Source organism: Oryctolagus cuniculus, chromosome 5, assembly GCF_051225735.1.
Source record: "Oryctolagus cuniculus isolate XC-2025 breed Fujian yellow rabbit chromosome 5, ASM5122573v1, whole genome shotgun sequence".
Taxonomy (NCBI): domain Eukaryota; kingdom Metazoa; phylum Chordata; class Mammalia; order Lagomorpha; family Leporidae; genus Oryctolagus; species Oryctolagus cuniculus.
In genome coordinates this window covers 15599011-15623650 of record NC_142871.1, presented here as the reverse complement: position 1 = coordinate 15623650, position 24640 = coordinate 15599011, and the positions used below count along the sequence as shown (strand labels likewise).

The 24640-nt window shown below is 43.2% G+C and overlaps 1 protein-coding gene across 12 annotated transcripts in view; it reads right to left on the bottom strand.

The window, feature by feature from the left end:
* Positions 1-24640, bottom strand: part of SYNE1 (spectrin repeat containing nuclear envelope protein 1) — a 551459-nt gene that overhangs the window by 132392 nt on the left and 394427 nt on the right. For 10 of the 12 annotated variants that reach the window (XM_089332568.1, XM_070073379.2, XM_070073388.2 and 7 more), the window contains 6 exons: positions 15502-15636; positions 14366-14475; positions 7734-7887; positions 3520-3651; positions 3131-3286; positions 2422-2631 (listed from right to left, as the gene is read on the bottom strand). In XM_089332568.1, the coding sequence (XP_089188694.1) occupies positions 2422-2631; positions 3131-3286; positions 3520-3651; positions 7734-7887; positions 14366-14475; positions 15502-15636 (897 nt within the window). The remainder of the gene's footprint in view (positions 1-2421; positions 2632-3130; positions 3287-3519; positions 3652-7733; positions 7888-14365; positions 14476-15501; positions 15637-24640) is intronic. The other 2 variants (XM_089332572.1, XM_070073395.2) reach the window with 1 other exon arrangement.

The window sequence follows — 24640 nt, the reverse complement described above, 5'->3', positions numbered from 1 at the left end:
TGCTGTTTATTATCATTGATTTTTATTTACTTGAGGGGCAGAGAGACACTTTCCAAATGCCCACAACAGCCCAGGCTGGGCCAGGTCAAAGCCAGTTCCAGGACTCATTCCAGGTCTCCCTCAGGGGTGGCAGAAACCCAAGTTCTTGAGTCATTTATCCGCTATCTCCAGGTGTGGTCATTAGCAGGAAGCTGGAATTGGAAGCAGAGCCAGAGCCCAGACCTCAGCACCCCGACATGGTGTGCAGGCATCCCAAGTGGTGTGTTGACCACTGCACCAAAGGCCCCACCCCAGGAAGACTCCTTCATCGTGCTTCCCTTCCCCAAGTTTATATGCCAACAAATTCAGTCTCAAAGTAATTTCATTTTATTTAGATGTAAAAGCTTAACACTTTTCTGAATATTTTAACATAATCAAAACCTTTAAGACTTGCATTTTTTTTTTTATTTGATAGGCAGAGTTAGACAGTGAGAGAAAGAGACACACACAGCAGAGAGCTGGACCGGAAGAGGAGCAACTGGGACAGAATTGGACACCCCAACCAGGACTAGAACCCGGGGTGCCGGTGCCACAGGCAGAGGATTAGCCTAGTGAACCGAAGCGCCGGCCAAGACTTGCATGTTTTAAGACATAGTGTATTTCATGAGCCAGTAGGTAAGTGTATGGTTTTGCAGCTACATGGAGGCTTTATAAACCATTTTAATAAGAATGTATTTGACTCTCCAACAACAACAACAAAAAATATGCATGTGAATTAGCTCACTTTAGTCATCTTGCAATGTATGCAGGTCTCAAAACATGTTATGCACAATGAATATATATGATTTTTGTTTGTCGATGTAAAAATGACAAATGTGTATTTGAGGCTAATCGCATTAATAAGCGATTTTCAGTTTGCAGATGACATGTACAATCTTTATGGTGGGAACACCATGGTAGAGTTAGTGACTGTCAAATCATTTGACCTGTCCCTTGTGAGGAAGACAAGGACTATCCTTGAGACCGGACAAGAGGTGAGTATGTTTTTAGAACCTGCTTTAAATCTTATAAGCCTAATTTTGACAAGCAAATTCAATCCTGTATCTCCTGTGGCTGACATGAATGAGCAGCTAGTAAAACAGAAAAACAATTCCAGTTGAAACGAAGCTTTCTCATGCGCATCTTGCCAGTGGTGGCTAGCTCTTTGGGGTTGTAATCAGACAATGCAAGAATTGGAGCTTGGGATAAAAATCAATCTTTCAAAGCCAAGAAGGCTGTGCAGAGACCAGGCTGCACAAGGAGACCTTGTGGGCTGTACGAGGGGGCTGTGTGGCTCTCCCGGCCTGTGGGCACTGCACTTCTGGGAGGCCCAGTGTCTGGGGCACAGGCTCATTTTCTGCCATCCTTTCTTGCACAACTCTGTATAATTTTGGTTGATTTCAACAGTCTCTTGGGGTGAATCTTGCTTTGATTTTAACATTTAGTGGGTCAGAGGCAAGGTTGGTACCCATGGAAAAACACGTGTGTACATATATATACATACAAACATACAGCTTCAGCACAACTCTATGGATGTGGTAGTGGAAAAGAGTATTGTGGGTACCAAACATCATGTAGTCAAGAACACTGTCTATTGTGAGCTTCGTCAGTCATTTATCCACACTCCCCACCTTGCCCAGGTACCCAGTCATTTATCCACACTCCCCCACTCTGCTCAGGTTTACTGATGGCAGAACGAAGGTCGAATTTGAACCCAAAAGTGTTGGTAACAGAAAGATAATATTAGGCTGAGATAGGACTGAAAAGTAATGTGATAGTTTAAAAAAAAAATTAAGAGGCAAAGAGAGTTCTCATCTGCTTATTTGTTCCTCTAGAACAAGGAACTCAATCTGGGTCTCCCATGTGGGTTCCAGGACCCAACTTCTTAACCATCACATGCTGTTCCTAAGGGATACATTAGCAGGAAGCTGGGAACAGGAGTGGAGCAAGGACTTGAACACAAGCATTCCCATATGGGATGTGGGAATCCCACCGACTGCACAAAAGGCCTAGTCCATAACACATTTTTAGCCAGAGACAAGTTAGTGGGCCACAGCCACTTTCAAAGACTCCTGGACACCAGGGGCTAGGGCACCCTCTATCCTCTAGCACCTCCTGCATGCTAAACCCAATTACCAATTGAAAATAATATAATGAATCAAAAATTTGACTTCTAGTGTTTGAATTTCAAGTTCTATTAACTCCTTGATTTTATTGAGATGTTTTCTCAACATTCCACTTCTAGTACCATGGAAGATTTCTAATCCCTGAGTTTGATCGCCTTGATTTTCTACAAATGTATGTTTGGAAGAAAAAGGACTTATAACCTCCTCCATACGATACCCTGTTAATTATTATTAAACAGGCCTAGAGAATGGCTAAACACTCTTCAACAATGTTTACCTGGAAATTCAGTATTTGCTGAAGCCGTTCCTTCATCTGGTGACAACGCTGGTTCACGGCAGCATCTAGCAAAGACAACCTGCCCAAGAGACACCCCAAAGTGTCTTCAATGACATCTCGGTTATCGCCCTTCTCAGGAAAGGCCTGGGAAAACAAGTGTTTGTTCTTATCCATTTCTTCAGACATTTCCTTAATGTCTTTGGCAAGATTCTAGACAAAAGAAAAACCTCATGTCAATATCTATAATCTGATATGCAAATCAGGCCATCTCCTAACAGGAAGCCCACAAGATCTCTATTATTAATCACAAAAATTATGCTTAAGCCAGTTGAACGTCTCTCATCCTTACATTTTAGGCAAGTTGTTTTGGAAGATTTTCCCCAGTATTTCAGTATCTAATAATACAGCATGCAAAGTGCTATTTAGGAATTCAATATTTTTAAAGTCTTTGTTGCATATGTGAAGGACTTATAATATACAACAGTTTCCTACAAAGTTTTCCTTTTTTCTTCCTCTTACATACGTAAGAAATAAAAAGGCAAAATATAGCTATCTTAGAAAGCCTTTTGTTTTTATGGAATTCTTTTCTGCGTTAGATGCCTTGGAAACATATCTTTGTACTTTACGCTTAAATTTCTCGATACATAAAAATAGTTATCCAATACCAAAATCTCAAGTGCTTTCTTATGTCATACATCGCCACACTCACCTCTTGGTTGAAGAGGCACGTTTCCGTTTCCTCCGGCAGCAGTGCTGTGGCAACAAACAAACGCTCTTCCACATCATCCAGCCAAGTCGAGGTGGCTGAAACTCCATCGTACAACTTCTGTTCCAGGTGTATGTTCTGCTGTGTTGCTCCTCCACCCTGGAACACACACACACACACACACACACACACACACGGGTAAATAATCAATTATAGAGACTTGAGAACTCAGAATTATGAGGATGAGACTCCAGGATCCAGTGGCTTTATGTTTCAAGGCTCATCACCTGTGCTGTGTGGGTCTCAACACACATGCGTAGGATGGAACAACTTCACAGACGCCAAGGAAACTCATGCAAAGTGACCTGGTCACACAGATAGCACAGTCCTACCTGGGAAGACACCTCCTCGAAGACCTGGCTCAGTCCACCCAGCAAAGACGTAACTGCGGCTTTATCTTGGGTCTGCCCATCCCCTTTGTACAGTGGCATGCCAGACAGGAGTCGGTTTGGTCTGCTGTAAAACTGTGGGGAAAATGGGGCAGTTTACTGAAGAGAACATGTGTCATGGTCACATTCCCTCATTTGAGCACATGGAAGGAGATCCTGGGAAAACCATCCTCACCAAAACTAGAGAAAGGTGACTTCTACACAACATACCAGGCCTACGGAACAGGGCAGCCAGATTCAATGATGCCAGTATTTTCATAGATGGATTAAAAAAAAAAAGTGGGAGAAGAAATGCCTGAGATATTTCCACAGCCACCCTCTCAACTTGTCTTCTCAGTTTGAGAGTCTCTACAGCGAATGTATGCATCCTGAAAACCATACCTAGATTAAACTCTAAGAATTAGGAAACTTTTCTCCCCTAATCTCTTGTAGGCATACACAAAATACCTCCCCAAGAAGGACCATGATACGGCCTGGCACTCACACTTTTTGATGATGTTCTTATCAGACTCAGGCCCTCTGATTGTTCACAATCACCTCTCAGGCAAACTCCTCATCATCCTATAGTTCTCTGCATAGCTGGAATGTCCACCACACAGCCCACTTCTCTTTGAAAGTTGATACCTTACATTCCACATCTACTAAACAGGCTTTCCACTTACCAAAAAAAAAAAGTTTCCTTTGAATTTCTGAGTAAAAGCCTATCATGATTGCTTCATTATTTAGAAATGTATGAAATATTTTTTAAAGATTTATTTATAGATAGGCAGAGTTAGAGAGAGAGGGAGAGAGAGTGAGAAAGGTCTTCCATCTGTTGGTTCACTCTCCAAATGGTCACAATTGCTGGAGCTGAGCCAATCCTAAGCCAGCAGCCAGGAGCTTCTTCCTGGTCTCCCACATGGGTGTAGGGACCCAAGCACTTGGGCCATCTTCCACTGCTTTCTCAGGCCATAAGCAGAGCTGGATCAGAAGTGCAGCAGCCAGGACACAAACGAGCACCCATATGGGATGTTGGCATGGCAAGCAGAGACTTAGCCTACTGTGCCACAGCAATGGCCCAAATTATTTCTTCAACTGGGTAATGAGTTCTCAGAACCAGGGCCATGACTCATCCCCAAGCCGAAGAAAGTGTTCTGCAGAGGCACTAAAACACATTGGAAGTGAATGGGTGGAAGAAATTTGTCCTGATGCTCTTGGACCTAATTAACTACTCCACCCCCCAGGTTGTACCCTGCTTTTATACATGAGAGTAATAAATCTATCCAATGGACAAAATTGCCAGCAAGGTAATACGAGAAAGAAGGAACTCTGGAGTCAGATCTGAATCCCAACTCTACCTCTTCTTATGGTCCCATAACACTGAGAACATTATCTGGCCTCCCCAAGTGTTAGTTTACAGGCCTACAAAGTGGCGACATTGGTCTCACTTTGTTAGATATATTAAGAGCTGGAACACATAATATATTTATTACATAATCATTTGGGGTTTTTTCTTGGAAATTCTGACAAGTAAACAACTTCTACTCTATCTGCACCTCACCTTGAAAGGTGAACACCATATAGCAGAAAACAATCTAGGAGGCACTTCATATAAACAACGAATAATTCCTGAAAATATACACTCAAATGCAAAAAATGTTACTGCAAAAGGGTATTTGGTGCTTTCTACTTCTAAACTTAAAGGCGGTGAGAAATAAACATGAACCTAAACGTTTCCATCTAGGCACATGGGAGAATGTCAATGGCAGCTGGACAAGGTTAGATCAGAAAGCATTGGACGGTGTGGGGAGGCAGGCCCCAAGTGTAGAAGGAGCTCTCCAAGGTAAGAGCAGTGGAAGAAGCACCCAGGTGGTCTGCAGGTGCTGGATGCCTCAAGCAGGTGTCTTACCTTACATAACAACCAGTGGAATCCTGGGGTTGGGCATCTCATGAATGAAGTATGCATGGAATAAGCAAGCATAGAATCCAGAAATGTCTCAGGTGTATCTGGTTTAGAATTTTCAGAAAACACCGTGGTCCCTGATTAGGACTGTACACAGTCTTTGCATTTGAAGGAAGGGGGGAAGCCAATACCAAGAAGATAACAAGCAGTCAAGTCCAGGACCTACATCAGCAATTGAAGACTCAAGCTATGGGTCTGAGGGATGTTTACTCAGATGAGTGAGGCAGGATTGATTCAAACTCAGGCAGGAGGTCCATTCAGCATTGGCATATGGCACCACTGGCCAGGTGGAGTCTGAATCTGAGGCAAGTGCCTCTAGGAAAGAGTGTGTTATATTTCCCACAGCCAGAGCTGGTGACAGTTTCTGCAGAGAGTAATAAAGATGGCCCTGGCTGGCACTGCGGCTCACTAGGCTAATCCTCTGCCTTGCGGCGCCTGCACACCGCGTTCTAGTCCCAGTCGGGGCACCGGATTCTGTCCCGGTTGCACCTCTTCCAGGCCAGCTCTCTGCTGTGGCCAGGAAGGCAGTGGAGGATGGCCCAAGTGCTTGGGCCCTGCACCCCATGGGAGACCAGGAGAAGCACCTGGCTCCTGCCATTGGATCAGCGCGGTGCGCCAGCCGCAACGTGCCGGCCGCGGCGGCCATTGGAGGGTGAGCCAACGGCAAAGAAAGACCTTTCTCTCTGTCTCTCTCTCTCACTGTCCACTCTGCCTGTCAAAAAAATAAAAGATGGCCCTGGATGCAGGGAGCATGGAAAGGCATGTAGTTTTGTAAAATGGGCTAGAAATGCAGGGCTTTGACAAGATTTCTGTGTGGGACCTCATAGTTGAGGGGACATATGGCAAACTTTAGACCTCTTTACAGCAAGTTCTGGAAGATTACATGTGCTTTGGTGCCTGCTTTAACAGTTCCTGTCTGCCCCTCCTTGAACGGACTACAATTAGTAAACACTACACTTCTCATTCAGCCGCTCTCAGCCACTAACCTGGTCCTGGCTAGTGCAGTGAGGATACCATCTTCTGCAGATCCCCAGTAAAGGGCCTAGAATTTACACCAGTGGAAAATTACTGTCCTGGAACAAGCCAGGATGGGCACTGCTGGCTCAGGATATGCGGCTAGGCTTTGGTTTCAGAATTGCTCGGGCCACAGCTGTGGTAGGCAACCCAGGCATGGTTTTGTTCCTGGCTCACGCATTAGCCCTCTAAAGTCTCTGATTCCTCTGATTTCAGTTGTCCCCTGGCTTCTGCTCATGGTGAACTAATAGCAATTGTTTACCTGGAACCTTCTGTGGCTTTATCCACTTCCCCTGAACTTGGCATGCTTAGTGGAAACGAGCCCAACATCACACAATCTCCAGCCCAGGAACAAGTGGGTCAGTAACCTTTCTAGCTGACCACTGGCTTCCCTGCCATTGAGACCCACAGAGATCCCAGTTTGTTTCTAATTAAGAGCCTCTAGAATTATTAAATACTGGACGTAGCCATGGAAAATAAGATGACTTGATCACTTAGCTCCAGACTTGCAGAATCCTTTTTGTCCTACACATGTATGTCCTTGATTCGCTTCCATAATTTTCAAGATTGTCAAAAAAAGAGGACACTGATAATTTAATGGTTTATGATAATGAAGAATCATATACTTTTCATCTTTCAGAAAAAATATGATCTACAAATGAAATAAAATTTCATATATAAATATATTCATAAAATTAAGGGAAATATGAAAAAAACCTTGGTAAGAAAATGTAGATTAACTAATTTCTTTCATGTCATAATTTGGAATTGATAATTAAAATATATATTTTATTCTTTTATTTTTTGTATTTGTTTATTTCATCGACTTGAAAGGCAGAGCAACAGAGAAAAAAGATTGAGATTAAGAGGGAGGAGGAAAGAGCAAAGAAACAGATTGATTCCATCACTAGTTCATTCCACAAATGCCCACAGCTGAAAGTTCCAGGCCAGGCTGAATCCTGGAGTCCTCAGCTCCAACCAGGTCTCCCACATGGTGGCAGGGGCTCAAGCACTTGAGCTGTCACCTGCTGCCTCCCAGGGGCATTGGCAGGGAGCTGGAACAGAAGTGGATCAACTGGGACTGGAACCAGCACTTTGATATGAGACATCGGCATTCCAAGCAGCAGCATAACCTGCTGTGTCACAACACCCATTCATGTATGCATCTTTTATTTTAGTTAATATATAAACTATTGGATACCAGTTGCTCTTGTTCCTGCTCCAGAACATTCTGTAGTAGCTTCTGCTTGGTGCTGAATTCTTGATGTAGGCTTTCCCATTTCATTCTCATCTGGTCTTCAGATGATTTCTCCCCTTCCATCCCCAATTCCTGGGATAACACATCAGGTTTTTCGCTATTAGAAGAATAAATAATCTAAGTTTACAATGTGTGCAAAAAAGCGATGAGATAAGTAATATATTGTGTATACTAGACCTGGCCTCCAAAATTGGGAGTCATTAGCTTACATTTTAAAAATAAGATAGAAATTTTGACACTAATTATGAAACAAGTATATTCTTACTCATATTTAATTAAACCACAGGCAGAATATTTTAAAATACATCCATAAAACCTCAGTACTAAATAAAAAATAATTGCAACATGAAAATTTAAAAGTATAGAATTAATTACAGGCTAATAGACATTGACAAGCAGCCAACAGATAAGTTCAACATTGTAATAAAGTTACTTAGTTTCCTGGAAGTTGTTAACAGTTCAGAACATGGAACAGGACAAGCATGGGTAAAACCCAGCAGTGTGACATCTCAGAAAGAGGAGGACTTTTAGAGTGACATAGATCTGGATGACAGTCGCTGCTGTAACACTTTAGATTTGCAACACTGAGTAATTTGCTTCACTTCTCTGAGCTTCACTTTTCTTATCTTTTAAAAAGGAGGATCATCTGTTTTACAGATGAGAAAGAATAACATACAACATATGTGTGATGCCTGCAACCCTCCCTTGCAAACAACAGCCAATCAATAAACGTGGGTAAAGGAGAGTGGTAAAGGCAGCAATGACAATGGAGGGAACCTAAATTCCAATAGATCCTAATCCTTCAGGAGTTTTGCAGTCCTAACCAGAGCCATGTCATCTAAAAGCATATTAGATACTAATTAACATTTTGAAACAGGGCATTTTACTTAAATGGAAAAATAAATACCAAGTTTGTTGTTAGAACAATACTGTATCCTACCCCCAAGGCCTATCTTGTAGCCTACATATAAATAAAATAGTGTCTTTAGGTAAACCTCTTAGAGGAAGTCTTAAATTATCTATAAGCCTGGGATGCAGGGGTTGTACTTCCAGAACATTTAGGACTCCCTCTTATGTATTAGAGACATGTAAGAAAGTTAATTTCAACATATAGCAACAAGAAGAGGCAACACAAGGTAAATGTGATGTTTGCAACACAAAATACTATTAAGCAGTTAAACAACTAGACCTGTATGAATGGACATGACTCCATTTAAAAAAACTGTTGAGTGAAAAAAAAAATTCCCAAACAAAATTGACCTCTAACTGAGGGTTCATTATATTAGTTGCTAGGGTTTTCCTTTTTTAAAGTAAATCCTTTATAAATTAGAAAAAGTTTGTTTCTATTAAATTAAATTTCTTTATTGTGATTTTTATGTGGTGGTAGATTATAGCTCATTACTTTTAATTTGTTGATTCCAAAACTGTAATATTTACTATCTATGTTCTTATATGTAATCTTTGATGTATGTCAGACCAGCAGCAAATCAAATTTAAATTAGAACACTGCCTTCTGTTCCCCAGGGAAAATATTTTCCATTCTTTTGCTAAATGCCCAGTTGCTTTTCTTCAGTAGTTGGAAGGCCCACCGTCAGCGCTCCCCCCACCTTTGCACCCCATTCATCACAGAGGTAAATCTGTGAGTACTCTTATTTGAAGCAGGTCTTTCCACTCCCCCAAGGGTTTTCCTATACAAATCAATCCATATCTGATAATCTTAGAAAGTCAGTTAACAGGTTAAAGGCTTTTCCTTAGTGGTAAGTATGCTGGTGAAGACACCCATGGCCCATAGTTAAGGGCCTGGGTTAGGTTCCCAGCCTTGTTCCTTATTTCATCTTCCTGCTAATATAAATCCCAGGAAGCAATGATGATGATTTGAGAAGCTGGGTTCCTGCCACCCAAGTAGACTTGGATTCTTCCTGGCTCCCAGCTTTAGCCTGATCCAGGACCAGCTCTTGTGGGCATTTGAGATTTGGGAAGTTGTGGGGAGCAACCGGACTAGACTGAGTTACTGGAATTAAGACTTATTCTGTGCATCTGCTCTCCCACAATATGGCGCTGGGAGAGAAGTAAACAGCTTCCGCACAGCTGCCTCCAGTTCAACTAATAAACTGTAGGACTTGCTATTGATTGGAGGAGAGCAGCGTACTCGGCGTGTGGGCAGCCGAGTTAGGATTGGCGGAGGAGGACTATAAAGGAGGAGAGAGACGGCATGCACCAGGAACATCTAAGGGGAACATCTAGCTGAAGGAACACCTGTGCAGCCCCCCGAGAAAGCCGGCCGGCGGTGTGCCGCTCCCCTGCGGAAGTGGGGAATGTGGCCAGGGGGAACCGCCCTTCCACGGAGGTGGAAGGGACAGTAGCCAACCCGGGAAGAACCAGCAGCAAACCCGGGGAGGGCCGAGCAGACGAAAGAACAGCGCAGGGTCCTGTGTCGTTCCTCCACGAAGAGGGGGAGCGACATAATGGTGCCGTGACTCGGATATGAAGCCTAGGCAGGGCTTAGTGTCGTTCCTCCACGAAGAGGGGGAGCGACATAATGGTGCCGTGACTCGGATAGGAAACCCAGGACGGATAGGAAACCTAGGACGGATAGGAAACTTAGGAGGGAAGAAACGGGAAGAAGCAGGAAAATACCGGAGAGAGAGACTAGCGAAGAGCCTAGGGGAAAGCCGGACGAGAAAGGTGCCGGAAGAAGCTATTGAAAGCCTAGGCATAGACTTGGATACGGACTGTGGGAAAGAAGTTAGGATTGAAAGCGAAAGTGAAAGCTTTCATAGACTCGGATGCGGACTATGGCGGGGAAGCTAGGAGACTGAAAGCGAAAGTGAAACCTGAAGGAGGCTTGGACTTGGATACGGACTGTGGGGAGAAGCCAGGAGAAATGAGAGGAATATTGTTGGAAGAAAACTTAAGGAAACATACCGGGTAGAGAAAAATGTTAGGGAGGATGAAGCCACGAGCGCAGGCCAAGGCGGACACGAAAGCCACTTTGGGATTCTCAAGTTAGCCCGGGAATAGGGGGCGAAAAGTTGAAACCAGAAGCTGAAACGTAAGCCAGATTGGGATCCGTCTGATTAGCCCGGGGAGCAAAGGACGGGAAGCCAAACCGTGGGGCGGAGACGTATGCTGGGTTGAATTCGCCAGGCTAGCCCGGGGAACTTAGATTGAATGCTAGTGGCGGACACGTAAGCTACGCTGTGTTACTCGCGGAAGCCGCCGCGTGCAGAGAGAGCACGGGGCGTGAATAGATAAGGAACGGGGCTGGCGCAAGGCCGTGGTGCAGACGCGAAGGGCGTGGAGACCGCGGAGCGCGCGAAGCCAAGCCGCGCAAAGCCGGGAAGCTGTGCAGATGAAAGAGGCGCGGGCTGAAGCGGCTCAGCCGGGAAGCCGCTGAGAAGTAGCCTCAGGGCGGGCAGCGGGAAGCTGCGGGGATAAGAGAAACAGAAGTTTGGAAGTGGAGTGAGAGAAATGGGAATGTTGGCAGACAGAAGTAAAATGGGAGAAATAGGAATGCCCGGAGATAGAGAAATAGAGAAATAGAAAGGCCTCCCTACAATACAACAATTAGAAGGCTTGGATTCGGTCTGCCCGATTAGTGAGGCGATGAGCACCTGGGCGGCTAGCAGCTTATGCGCCGCAGGTCACCGAAGACAGGCACGAATTAACATCAGTAAGGCCTCCCCACAAAAAGGCAATGAGAAGGCTTGGATTCGGTTTGCCTGATAGGGCTTGTAAGCCCCTGCAGGCAGAGCAGAGCAGAGCATGCGCTGCGGGGCACCGAACACAGGCACGCATCAGCGCCTAAAAACCTCCTCATAACATGGCGAAGAGAGGACCCGGATTCGGTTTGCCTGATAGGACTTGTAAGAACCTGTGGCAACTCTAGCAAGTAGAGCAGAGTGTGTGCCGCGGGACACCGAAGACAGGCGCGTATCAATGCCAAAAAATAAAAAGAAAGGGGGATCTGTGGGGAGCAACCGGACTAGACTGAGTTACTGGAATTAAGACTTATTCTGTGCATCTGCTCTCCCACAATATGGCGCTGGGAGAGAAGTAAACAGCTTCCGCACAGCTGCCTCCAGTTCAACCAATAAACTGTAGGACTTGCTATTGATTGGAGGAGAGCAGCGTACTCGGCGTGTGGGCAGCCGAGTTAGGATTGGCGGAGGAGGACTATAAAGGAGGAGAGAGACGGCATGCACCAGGAACATCTAAGGGGAACATCTAGCTGAAGGAACACCTGTGCAGCCCCCCGAGAAAGCCGGCCGGCGGTGTGCCGCTCCCCTGCGGAAGTGGGGAATGTGGCCAGGGGGAACCGCCCCCTTCCATGGAGGTGGAAGGGACAGTAGCCAACCCGGGAAGAACCAGCAGCAAACCCGGGGAGGGCCGAGCAGACGAAAGAACAGCGCAGGGTCCTGTGTCGTTCCTCCACGAAGAGGGGGAGCGACATAATGGTGCCGTGACTCGGATATGAAGCCTAGGCAGGGCTTAGTGTCGTTCCTCCACGAAGAGGGGGAGCGACAGGAAGTGAATCAGCAGACAAGAGAGCTCTCTTTTTCACCTCCCCTCTCCCCAAAAAATTAAAAATTAAAAGTAGACATATTTTTCATTGGCTTGTTGATATCACTTAATTCGTGGCCACTACTTTGGTTGGTATCCAGAGGCTCAAGAAGAGTAGCTAAAGTGTAGTCAACTATATTTGAAGATGATTTTCTGAAGAATTTGTATAAACATTTTGTAAGAAGTCTTTAAAGTCAATCTTGTACAGAAAGCCAGTACTGCACTGTAAAATTTTTAAAAAATATTTTTGTATTTGAAAGAGCAATTTATATTTGTTTTTCATCTGGGTCTTTTCCAAAGCCCAAGGCAAGAAATCAAAAATTGAGACAAGAAAGCTGCAGAAGATTCCTACTGCTTTATTCCTGTGGTTGTGACTGCATACCTCAGGCAACGAGGTGTGCATGAAGTCTTCACAGAAAGAGTCTGAGGCTGGAAACTTTGCCTAGCAGTTAAGACAGCACGTAGGACACCTACTCCCATGTTGGAGTGCCTGGGTTCAACGCCTAGTTCTGCTCCCTATTCCAGGTTCCTGCTAATGCACACTGCTATGCCAAAGTTAGTTCTCATTGTCTACATTCTTATACAGTTCTTATTAATGTATATACTTTGCTGTCAATTTAACATCAATTTTTTTCCTTACAATGTTTTCTTAAAGAGTATCCATGCATAGATTTTTTCTTAGGCTTTTTATAGTCTATACTTCTTCATATATTTCTGCATTTTGTTATTCAGTATGTTGAATATTTTAAATATCACCTTCATAATACACATTTCCTAATTTTTATTATTTCCACCAAAAAAGTGTTCAGAAATGGGAAACAGACTTGCCAAAGAATACTTACAAATTACAATCTAACAACAGAACTCAGAGGTTTCATTTTTTTAATGTTTTAGATTTTATTCATGTTATCAATTTTTATTTATTCATCTTCAGTTTTTATTTGAAAGGGAGAGACAGAGAAAACAGAGACTGAGAGAGATCTTCCATGCACCGGTTCCCTCTCCATAGCCCACAACAGCTGGGGCTGAGTCAGGCAAAAGCCAGGAGCCAAAAACTCAATCTGGGTTTCCCACATGGGTGGCAAGGACCCAAAAAGCTGAGTCATGACCTGCGTCTCCCAGCCTGTGCACCAGCAGGAAGCTGCAATGGAGGTGGAGCCAAGACTTGAACCCAAGAGCTCTATGGGATGTGGCGTTCCAAGCAGGATCTTAACCGCTATACCAAATGCCTACTTCTGTTTCAGATTTTAAAGGTTTTCCTATATATCCTCTCACTTGGCATTTACAACATATACAATACTTCTGTGTTGATAGTAAATGATAATTATTTTAATCCTACAGATGAGCAAACTGAGGCAAAGATGAGTGGCTTCTCCAAGTCCTGTCAAATTCAGACCTGAGTGAAGTACAGACATTTCCACTCTGCTATAATTCCTCTACCTTCTTCTCCTTTCTAAATAAAAATTCTCATCATTAAAAACTGCTACTTTCTGAATTTTTCTTTTAGCACTTTATCTTTCTGCCAATACAACTTTCGAAATCTTTGCCCTTCTGCCCCAGACCAGTAATCCAAATTCAACATAGAAATCAAAGCAATAGATTCTAGAAAAGCCAAAATGTTTAGTGGGCACATATCTTTATGTCTTAGAATCACGTTGAAAGAAGTCAATCTCTTGAGGGATAAAGTGCTCAGCATTTAGACATGATAATTCAGTGGGAAATGCACTGACCTAATCTTACCATGCATTTCCTACTTGATTAGCGGACTCATGAGCATCTCTCTGGGCGGACAAGCTGAGCTTTCTGGAAGGAGGGCAAGTGAATCAGACACTATAGTTACTAGCTATGTTCATGCTACACAGAGAAATTTCCAAAGTGGAGGTATATTTAATTTCCTAACATGAAAACACAACGACAAATGTGACAGAAAACGCTTGAAATAGAATGTGGAATGAGATGGTTACAGTTCTTCAAATGTCAATCCAAAGAGCCAGTTGGAGTGTCAAACCTACCCTTCGCCACCAGAGGGCTCTGCAGCCGAGTGCTGGGTCAGAATTTCCTCTCCTCGACTGGCTACTGAGCGCAGGAGGATCTTTTGCTCCGCTAATTCCTGTTCCAACTCCTGCTCGAGGGAAACGCAAAGGCACAAGAATTTGTTACTATCGACTCCGTGTCTGGCGAATCCGAGAATTCTAGCAACAAGCGGTTAAGTTCACACACTGTATTGCTGTGGTTTAGGTAAACATCAAACGTGTCTCCAAAGTACACTATGGCTTTCTTTAGCTGTGATAACGGAGATCTCTGAAAAATCTGGGAAAACCAAGGTCTCAGAAAGTTTTGCTGGACAATGGTGCCCCCCAGTGGTATAAAATGCGTGTTCGGTTTTCAATACCAATACTGCCTTTTGCAGGTTGCCAGGGATGGTTGCAAGCAGCAGTTCGCTGTAATTCTCCACTTATTTTATAAATTGGATTGCCAACAGATTTGGTTTTGCATTTCATTATCTCTAATAGATGTTCTTGGTTCTGAGATGAAGAAACATTTTAGTGCTCTCTTTACGTGAGGATAAGGTTTCAATGAGAAATCATTCTTATTAACACCCATTTGTTTCCCTGGGCAACAACCTACACAATCCTATTTTGTGATGGCATCTACTTGAAAATGAAAATAAATTCCATTTCTTAAAACAGACACACACACACACACAACTTTTACCCAATCTCAGAGGCCTCCCTAAGATTTTTTCTTACAATAAAATGGACTCAAATGGAGGAAAATCTGAAAACAGAGTTGGTATCCATGATACAGCAGGCCAGGGTTGAGACGTCCTGTTTGTAAACCTAAAAACATGCTTTTTTTTGTATTTTATTTGACAGGTAGAGTTACAGACAGGGAGAGAGAGACAGAGAGAAAGGTCTTCCTTCCGTTGGTTCACCCCGCAAATGGCTTTTCTTAAAGACTGGGTTTCCAAACGGCCAGTCCTCCAGTGGGCACGACGACGCACACTGAGGCACGTGTTGCGCTTGATTCACAGCACAGGTAAAGGGACAGTCTGCCTTTACAAAAGCAGCAACTTGTCCTAAACCGCATCTCTCCACTCCTGTCCCTGGCAGGTCTGCAGGCTACAGAGAGGTAGGAAACACCTTACTTTTTGTTGCTGGAGACTGTTCTGCCGCTGGTGCGTCCATGTGGTGCGAGCTTGGGCCAGCCACTCCTGCACGCCCGGGCTCTGTGTGGCCGCCAGATCAACGTCACTCTCCTCCTTCTCCTGGGCTGTTCCCTGCTTTTAGTGAGGCAGAAACCAAGAGTCCTGTTACCCACAGGAAAACCATAACCAGCATGGCAAGAAAGCTACTTGGTACTGTTTGAATAATACCACCAAAGTGGTTCCATTTGGATGTGAAACCACACTTAAAAAAAAGGTAACACAAAACCCATCTAAGTTATGGCATTTGCAGGAGAGAGAACAATAAACAGATGGTCAAACACAGGAATATTTGAGGGGAGACCTGTCTGATTCCGCTGTGGTCACCAAAGACTATTCCAGAATCTTTTTCCACAAAAACATAACTAGGTCCTCCCATGAGTTTGTTCCTTAAGTCCCACGAAGGCAAAATGCTTCTCAAATGACCTTGACCCACCATCAGTCACTGTGTCCCTCCAGCGAAAGCACTGCTCTGTCACCTCCATCAAGCTCTACCCAATGAGTGTATATGCCAAATACTTGCTTGCTAAAGACTTCTCTAAAAGGTTACCAACCAAAGAGATTTATGTTTGAGAAGCCAGAAGTCTACGGCATTTGTAAAGGTTCACGAATTCAGTAAGAACTTGAACTTGATTGTTTTGCTCTTCTGCAGCATAGAGGTAAGGAATGCAGGCAAGGGCTCCCCTGGGTCGCTGAGCACCCACTGCCCCCACCCCTACCCCCCACCCCTACCCCCATGCTCCCTTCACAACCCAGGCTCTGGAACTCTGTCTACAGGCAAATCAATTCCTGAGGCACTTCAATGTGTCCAATACTGATCTTTGCATACCTTCAATGTCCACCTTCCTAGAGCCAAGCTTTGAAGTCGTCCTAGAATCCTGTATTTGTGAATGCCGTGTATACAGCTAGGTATACAGCTGTGTTTACAGATGCTCTGTATAATAAATAGATTCCACTTGAATCTCAGAATTCTTGAAGTATCTGTCTTTTACAACTATTAAGATGAGCACATTAAGAAAAGTACACCAAGTGGGTACACTTGGTTACCATTTTACAAATGCAAATGTTAATGAAACCTTTAGAGTTAAGCAGTGTGATAATTAAAGGTGAGACGTCTGAAAAGCTGCCTTGTCCTTTCTCTACTCCCTTCACAGTACCCTGGTCCACAGCCATGCTGCTGCTTGCTGGCTCTGTTACCAATTGGCTAAAGAAAGATACAAGCACTTATCTGCTAGGCAGATTCCAAGATTATTCCAATGGCATTTGGAAGGCCCACAATGCTGCCTATCAAATGGAATTAGTTCTTGAATGAAAGTTTTTCTACTAACATTGATGGATAGGTCCATGAGTCCCCTATGCTACTCACAAAGCATAGTTGCCAAACCCCCAGCACTGGCAATCAGAACTCACACACTATCACACTTGTCCTTGCTATCTGAGGAACTCTGGCTCCAGGATACCCTATGGATACCAAAACCCACACACGCCTAGGTCCCTTACATAAAATGTCATGGCCTTAGCATATAGTCTACACACATCATCTCATGCACTTTAAATCTTTTCTAGATTACTTATGAGTCTCCAAAATGTTCATGGAAAAAAGCACATTATGAAAAAACTATGCATAGAGTTCAAAAATTTTTGCACCAATATAAAATTATCCTTAATTTTTATTTTCCATAAGCTTTCTGAGTATCCTATGCGTCAAATGATACATTATATGATTTTAATCTAACTCACTGACAAGTACAGGTTCAGTACTCATTGTGTGTCAGATACTATTCTAGGAAGTGGGGGTATCCTACAAAAGGAAATGAGACAAGGGCCCGGGTAGGGGGTAGACAATGAACAAACAAGAGAAGTAGAGCCCGTGATTAGGGCTACTCAGCTTCCAAGCCAGAGAATGTGGTTTTGGTAAAACATTGCGTGTGATCTTCATCTAAAATATGCTATTTGCATTTTGCATCACAATCAGAATTGGTGACTGGTCACACCCAGTTCATGAAATTCTATACTGTACCAAGAATGACTCTCAAAGATAAGCAGTGCTTTTCCTGTGAGTGGGAGGTTTTTGTGGATGGGCAGTCTTCCAAGACTGAAGACCATGATTCTCTACTTCAAAATGTACCATCTTCCATGAATAAATTCTAAAAGAGCCTAGCTCTCCAGGCAACAAGGAAACAAAAGGAGAATGGCAGGTATGACATAGAGCAAACCCCTGAAGGAGGCAGAGTAGGAGACTGAGGTGTTTCTCCAAATCAGTGCCTTAGGCTGACAAAATAGTGACCTTGGCCTGACCTGTTGACTTTCCTCTGTGGGACCCTGGCCACTTCCTCTCTGCTTTTCTCTTCAATGGAGGCTTGTTTTTCAGAGCCCAGTTGGTAACTCCTCACAGCACTCATTACCAACTCCCCCATCTACTCAGGTTACCACCCTCTGACTGAAAGTGATTCTTTGAAATTCCTCATACCACATTTGTCTTTGGAAAAAAAGAAAATTGAAATGTTAGATCTTAAGAACAAAGTTCACTGTAGATATACCCTGATTCCCAGACTTGAAATCTGGAAAGGGGGTCACATCTGCTTAATTGAGTCCAATTAATAAAAATATGCAGCACCAAGAGCAGATGCTAACATGTATTTTCTATGTGGTCAGGTGTAGCTTGCCAGTTAGTGTTTCCCTGACATAGTCATTTAGAAACAGAAGATTTGGGCCATGGGAAGCCAAAAAGGAGTAAGAATTCAGTTCAAATTTCATTTCCTATTCCCTGGGGAGGAGCTGGCACTGCCAGGAGGAATGAGATTCTGGGACTTACTCTGAGACGTGAAAGCAGCTTTTCCTACAAGTTAGAGAACCCGAAGGCAGGCAGTTTGTGTCACCAGAGTCCCACTGGGTGGGGCTACCTAAGCTGTTTATTTTGGAAATAAAAGAGTAATCTCTTTTGCCAAGAACATTCCTTGGAAGATTAGTGAGGATTGGGAAATGCTAAACATAAATTAAACTTTCTTTACAAAGCATTTTATTATTTATAGAGAGCAAACTCTCCTCCCTGTTGATGGATGATAATGTGTGAAAATGACCCAAACCCTTGCGAAGAAAGATAGCATGAAATTCAAGATGCATTGTGATGAAGGTCAGTATTTTTCATGTAGAGAAGCAATCTACTTGAGCAGAAGCCAAAGGGATTGTTACTCAAGGATAACCATTCAAGTCCCATTAGTTAGAAAGAATGGGGTAATGGCAGTTCCCACTCTATAGGTACAGGTGCATCAAGAAATCATGCTCTGGCAGCCATCGGAGGCACAGGAGGGGGATCTCAGCCTTCCAGATCCTGTGAACCTAAGGTAAAGGACAACACCTGCCTGCCATATGCATTGAAAGCAAGACGCTTCTCCAATTCACTTTAATTTCAGATCAACTCCAAATTATTTTTAGTTTTCTGTATGGAAGGAGATGGTCCTTTTCATGGCAATACTAATGAAAATTAGGCTCCTTTTTCTTCCCACAGATTGAAAAATAATCTTGGAAAAGTCTAATTATTTTTAAACATCTCATCAATATCTTATATGCCAGACACCCATTAGAAGAAAGACGATAGAATTTATAGACATTTTTTTTTTTTTTGACAGGCAGAGTGGACAGTGAGAGAGAGAGACAGAGAGAAAGGTCTTCCTTTGCTGTTGGTTCACCCTCCAATGGCCGCCGCGGCCGGCGCGCTGCGGCCGGCGCACCGCGCTGATCCGATGGCAGGAGCCAGGAGCCAGGAGCCAGGTGCTTTTCCTGGTCTCCCATGGGGTGCAGGGCCCAAGCACCTGGGCCATCCTCCACTGCACTCCCTGGCCACAGCAGAGAGCTGGCCTGGAAGAGGGGCAACTGGGACAGAATCCGGCGCCCCGACCGGGACTAGAACCTGGTGTGCCGGCGCCGCTAGGCAGAGGATTAGACATTTTAAAAACAAACACCGACTAATTTCATGGCAGTAAAACACTACCATATTTTCTTGCATTTTCACTGCACATTCTTGGGCAGGCTTCTACTTGGGGGCAGAGTCAGGACCTGACTCTCCTGAATGAATTCCTGTGGCCCTAGGCAGAGTGTCCGCAAGCTCAGCCCAGCCTGGGTCAGGCTGCAGCCTGGCCTTCCAGCACATCGGGAGTTCCATTCTTCCCAGAGGTCATGGCTTGGAAACAGGTGGTTGTCATTATTATTACTGCTGCAATCTGAACACCTATTTTGCGCATTATCTACATTAAAATTCTCAGGATAATTAAGTTATACACAGTAGGCCTCTCCTCTTTTATCCACAATTCTCCTTCCAGTCTCAGTGGCCAATGGCCAACCATGCTCTGAACACATTAATATTTATCTTGACTCTTTCAAGACATTCACATGACTTTTGTTAAAGTTTAATATTAGAATTGCTCTATTTTAGGATTGCTGTTAACAACTCAGTGCACCTAGCTTATAAACTAAGCTTTATTATAGGTATGTATGCATAGAAGAAACAGCACATATGTCTAGGGTTCTGTGTGAACCCTGATTTCGGGCATCCACTGGGGAGTGTATCTTAGAACAAATCCCCAGTGGATAAGGGCAGACAAGTACCATTATCCCTATTTCACAGATGAGGAAAACTGATCCCTATGAAAATTTTGGGAAGCTGAAGGATCTTGTCCCAGGCCACTGGTTAATAACTGGTAGGAAAAGGGTGGATACATTTTAAATCTAGTTTGCGGTTACAAAGTGATGGCCCAAGAGCCGATCCCAGCCTGTGGCTATGCTTCATTTGGCACATAACTACCTTAAAAATTTTAAAACTCTCAGTGTTTAAAAATAACTTATTTAGAACTTTAAAATTAAATGTCACTGCTTAAAAATTGGGATATTTTAGAAATAAATGCAAATTTCCTTGCAAAACAGGCAAATCTAGCAACCCAGCCTTGTAGGACAATAGCTGGAACTGAGTAATAGCTGCTTCTTAGATCAAAGACCAGTTTGCCTGGTGCCTGACTGGGCCTGCTCGCTCACTGATGCTCCCTTCCTGGGCTCTGAGGTCTCGGAATGTGTGGGCGCTACCTTGCTTAATTCCAGTGTTGAGCAAGTATCAGGCTACCCCTTAGTTCCAGTATTAAGCAGGTGAGTATCAGGCTACCCCTTTCCTTCCTACCTGCCTCTAGGAGTGGCGTGTCATAGAAGCTTCACAAAAGCCAGCTATTCCACGTAGGAAACTGGAAACTTTCCTTTGTTGGTTTCTTTAGCGTTTAAGCTGATTCACAGATCACTTTGAGAACAGCAAAATATTATGCCAGGCATATTTTCCACCACATACATTTTCCATAATCTTTTCTAAAGCCTCTCCTATTTCCTTTCTTCTGAATTATGAGAATCTCTTCTCCCTTATATCTTTGTCCATATTTTTATTCTATGTTCTTTTCTTATAGAATTACAAAAGGTATGTGAATTATATAGTTTCTTTCTTGTTTGTCTCTATCTTTTAACTTGGTTAACTTTTAGATTTTTTTTTTTACCCATACAGAACCTTTTAAATTTCATATAGGAATTTTAAAAAGACTGTCAAAATTCTGGGTTTAAAGCCTACTGGGAAAGGCATATTCATGCCTTTAGTATTTTTCAGGTTTAATGTTCATGTTTAAATCTTGTTTTTCTATAAAAATGGTTGTGTGAAATGTAGTGTATCACTTTCCATGAAACTCACTTTATAACCAGAGTCAGTCATATTTTGTCTGCCGATTTATAATGTCACCTCTAACATTTATCAGGTTCTCTTATGTCCCAAGATTTCTAGAATATTCTATGTAATTTTTGTTCATATATTTTTGTGTCAATTCCAAACTACTTACCTATACATGAAAAGACTAATAACTCCTTTTAAGTCTGCATTTTCAGAATACTCTGGTTAGTTTTACAAAAATATTTCTCCAGATAAATCTAGTAATATTTTGTCACTTTCTAGAAATACACAGTTAGTATTTCAGTTGAAAATAATTTAAACTGATACATTAATAGAAGAATTAGCATCTTTAAGAAACTTTATTCCTACCTAAAAACATTGTTTTTTCATATGGTCTTGTGTTGTTTTAAAGTGTTTTAAAGTGAAATTCCACATAATTCACATTTTGCTCACATTGATAGAAAATTTTTGCACATTATTTCACAAACTTTTCCTTATATCAAAGTTATGTTTTCTCTATTCCTTTAAGCTAGTCTATTTCCTAAATTCTTCCATTGCTTCCAAAACTTTTCAGTTGATTAAGGTTTGGCTTTCTAAATTGTATAATCATAGAATTACAAAAAAAAAAAAAAAAAACCTGAAAAATATGTCGGGTTATTCTGAACAACCATCATAGACTGAGAAAACAAAGCAATTGCAGGAAATGTCCATCAAATTTTCACCACAATATTTATGCTCTAATTCCTTCCAGCATTTTACTCAAATACAGATGTCTTCCCTCCTTCCTAAGTTTTCTTTTTCTTTTTTCTAGTATGTGAAGGGATTGGCTTGGTCCCAGTCATAAATTATAAAAGAAGGGCAGCTTGGATGAAGCCACTGGAGGGGACAGAAGACATCAAGGGGGCATCAGTAGGTGGGGTGGCTCCGCCAAGGGGAGAGGCAGTTACTCTGCTCCTAGGCATGTCAGTTTCTGGCTTAGCAGGAAGAGCAGAGGAGACCACACTGCCCCTTGTGGTCTAAATTCAAACACCAAACACTCTACCTTTGATCCTAGCTTGTCCCTCCTACACAAGATTCCTTTTTCAGTTTTTTTTTTTTTCTACTGAGTTATTTCCATCTGTATGTAAACATACAGATACAATTATTATTTTTCTTATCATCAAACTAAATGTGTGTGGGGGGTGCTAAATAGGGGTGGGTGTTTGGCACAACTGTTGGGGATGCCCACATCCCATTTCAGAGTACCTGGGTTAAAGTCCCACCGGCTCCTCCACCGCACCCTGTGAGGCGGCAGATAATTAGTTGAGACCTGCCACCCACATGAGAGACTTGAGTTCTGGGCTCCCGGCTTCAGTCTGGCCCACCCTGTCTATTGTGGGCATTTGGGAAGTGAATCAGTGGATAGAGGACACCCTCCTCTCCCTCCTTGTTTCTGTCTCTCTCATTCATAAATCAATCTTTTTTTCTTGATGCGGTTCTTACAGCGTATCTCATTCCACTGTTCCATTTTCTAACAAAGCTCCTGGAGTCACCCATGCTCCCCCTCTCTCATGCCTCTGTTTTGTCTCAGAGGGCCCTCTGCTTCTGCCACTCCACAGAAACAACTCTTGCAGAGGTCACGAGTGGCCCGCAAGTCACTAAGACCAACAGGCAGTTCTCAGTCCTGCTCCGATCTCACTCCTCAGGAACCTCTGGGGACTTTCAGGAAGCAAACCCATCTTCCTCCCACCTTACTGGCTTCTCTTTTTATCTTTCCTGTTGGGCTCCAACACATCATCCAAACCCTAAATGCTGGAGCACCCCGGGGCTTCATTCTTCTTTTCAACCTGTCCTCACGTGGTGTGCTCCTCAAACCTTGTACCTCTAAGTGCCGTCTCGAGGAGGAAGCTCACTCGTGCATTTCTGTGATCCACTTGCTCCCCACTTCAGTGGTGGTTGTCACAGCAGCCCAGGGGACTCAGACAGGGCCTGATCTCTTAGCTGCCACTGTCCTCTTCCCCACCTCCCTTTGACCACACTGGCCCTGTCCAGAGCAGGTGTGACACTGCCTGGTAGTCTCTGCAGGTGCTTCTCCATATCCTTACAGTTCACTCTGTCCTGAAAAATTAGCGAGGGCTCCTTAGCCACCCTGTTGAAAACCGCAAACTCTAAGTCCTGCCTTTCCCTGTCATTTCACCTATGTCTCTGGTTGTCTTTTAACTTGGTATATAATAATGCATTTGATTTTTCCTCTTTCCTGTCCTTACGAACCATAATCCATTGAGGATGGCAACATACAGTCAGAAATACATAGCAAAATAGAGATTGTTGTTTCCCTGCTCCTTCACCAAATCACAAAAACCAGTAGCCAGCACACAGTAGCTAACTGATAAATATGTGCTTAGTTTTTGTATAGGATGATAACAAGAATGTGTCGTGATTAAAAACAGAATTAAAATGGTGGGCAGTACTAGTATGGAAGGCACATAGGAAGAAACTGAACATGTTGTAAGGTTCTTAACTGATACGGACCGAGAGTAAGATGCTGACTTGGAATTAGGTATGTATGCTATGTGCCTAAATCCGTGTGTATGAAATATGTGAAATTTGTTGTTTATATAAACTATTATAAAAATAAATTAAAGCACTTAATCACTTAAAAACAGATTGAAAAGGATACGAAGAATGCAAAAGAGTAGGACAAAATAGAAAGCAAAAAGTAAAATAATGAAAGTCCAACTATAACAGTAAGCACAATCTATTTAAAAGGACTAAGTTTGCCATTTAAAAGTCAGGGGCTTTCCCACAGCAGACATGTGATGTAGCAATTAAGACACATGTCCCTTTTTGGAGTATCTGGGTTTGATATCCAGCTTCTGTTCCTGTTTCTACCTTCCCACTAATGCTAACCCCCTAGGTGGAATGTGGTGATGGCTCAACTAATTAGTCTTTCCATTGCCATGGGAGACCTTAACTGAATTGCTGGCTCCTGGCTTCAGCCCAGCCAAACCCTGAATGAATGTTGTCAGCCTTCGGAGAGTGAACCAGCAGACTGGGGGAGTGGCTCTCTCACTCTCGCTCTCTCTGCTTCTCAAAAAATAAATTAAAAAAAAAAAACCTGGTATTTCCTGATTAAATGTTCCAAACCAACAAAATACAATTATTCTTTGTAAGAAACAAACCTAAAACATGAGGACACAGAAGGTTGAAAGCTCAAAGAGTTAAAAGACGTGCTTGGAAGGGAGGTTGTTTGCCTTAGAGGTGAAGATCCGTCTTGGGATGCCCATCTCTGATATCAGAATGCCTGGTTCAAATCTTGGCTTCTTTCTGATTCCAGGTTGCTGCTAATGCACACCCTGAGAGTCAGCAGTGATGGCTCAAGTGGTTTGGTCCCTGCCACCCATGTAGGAG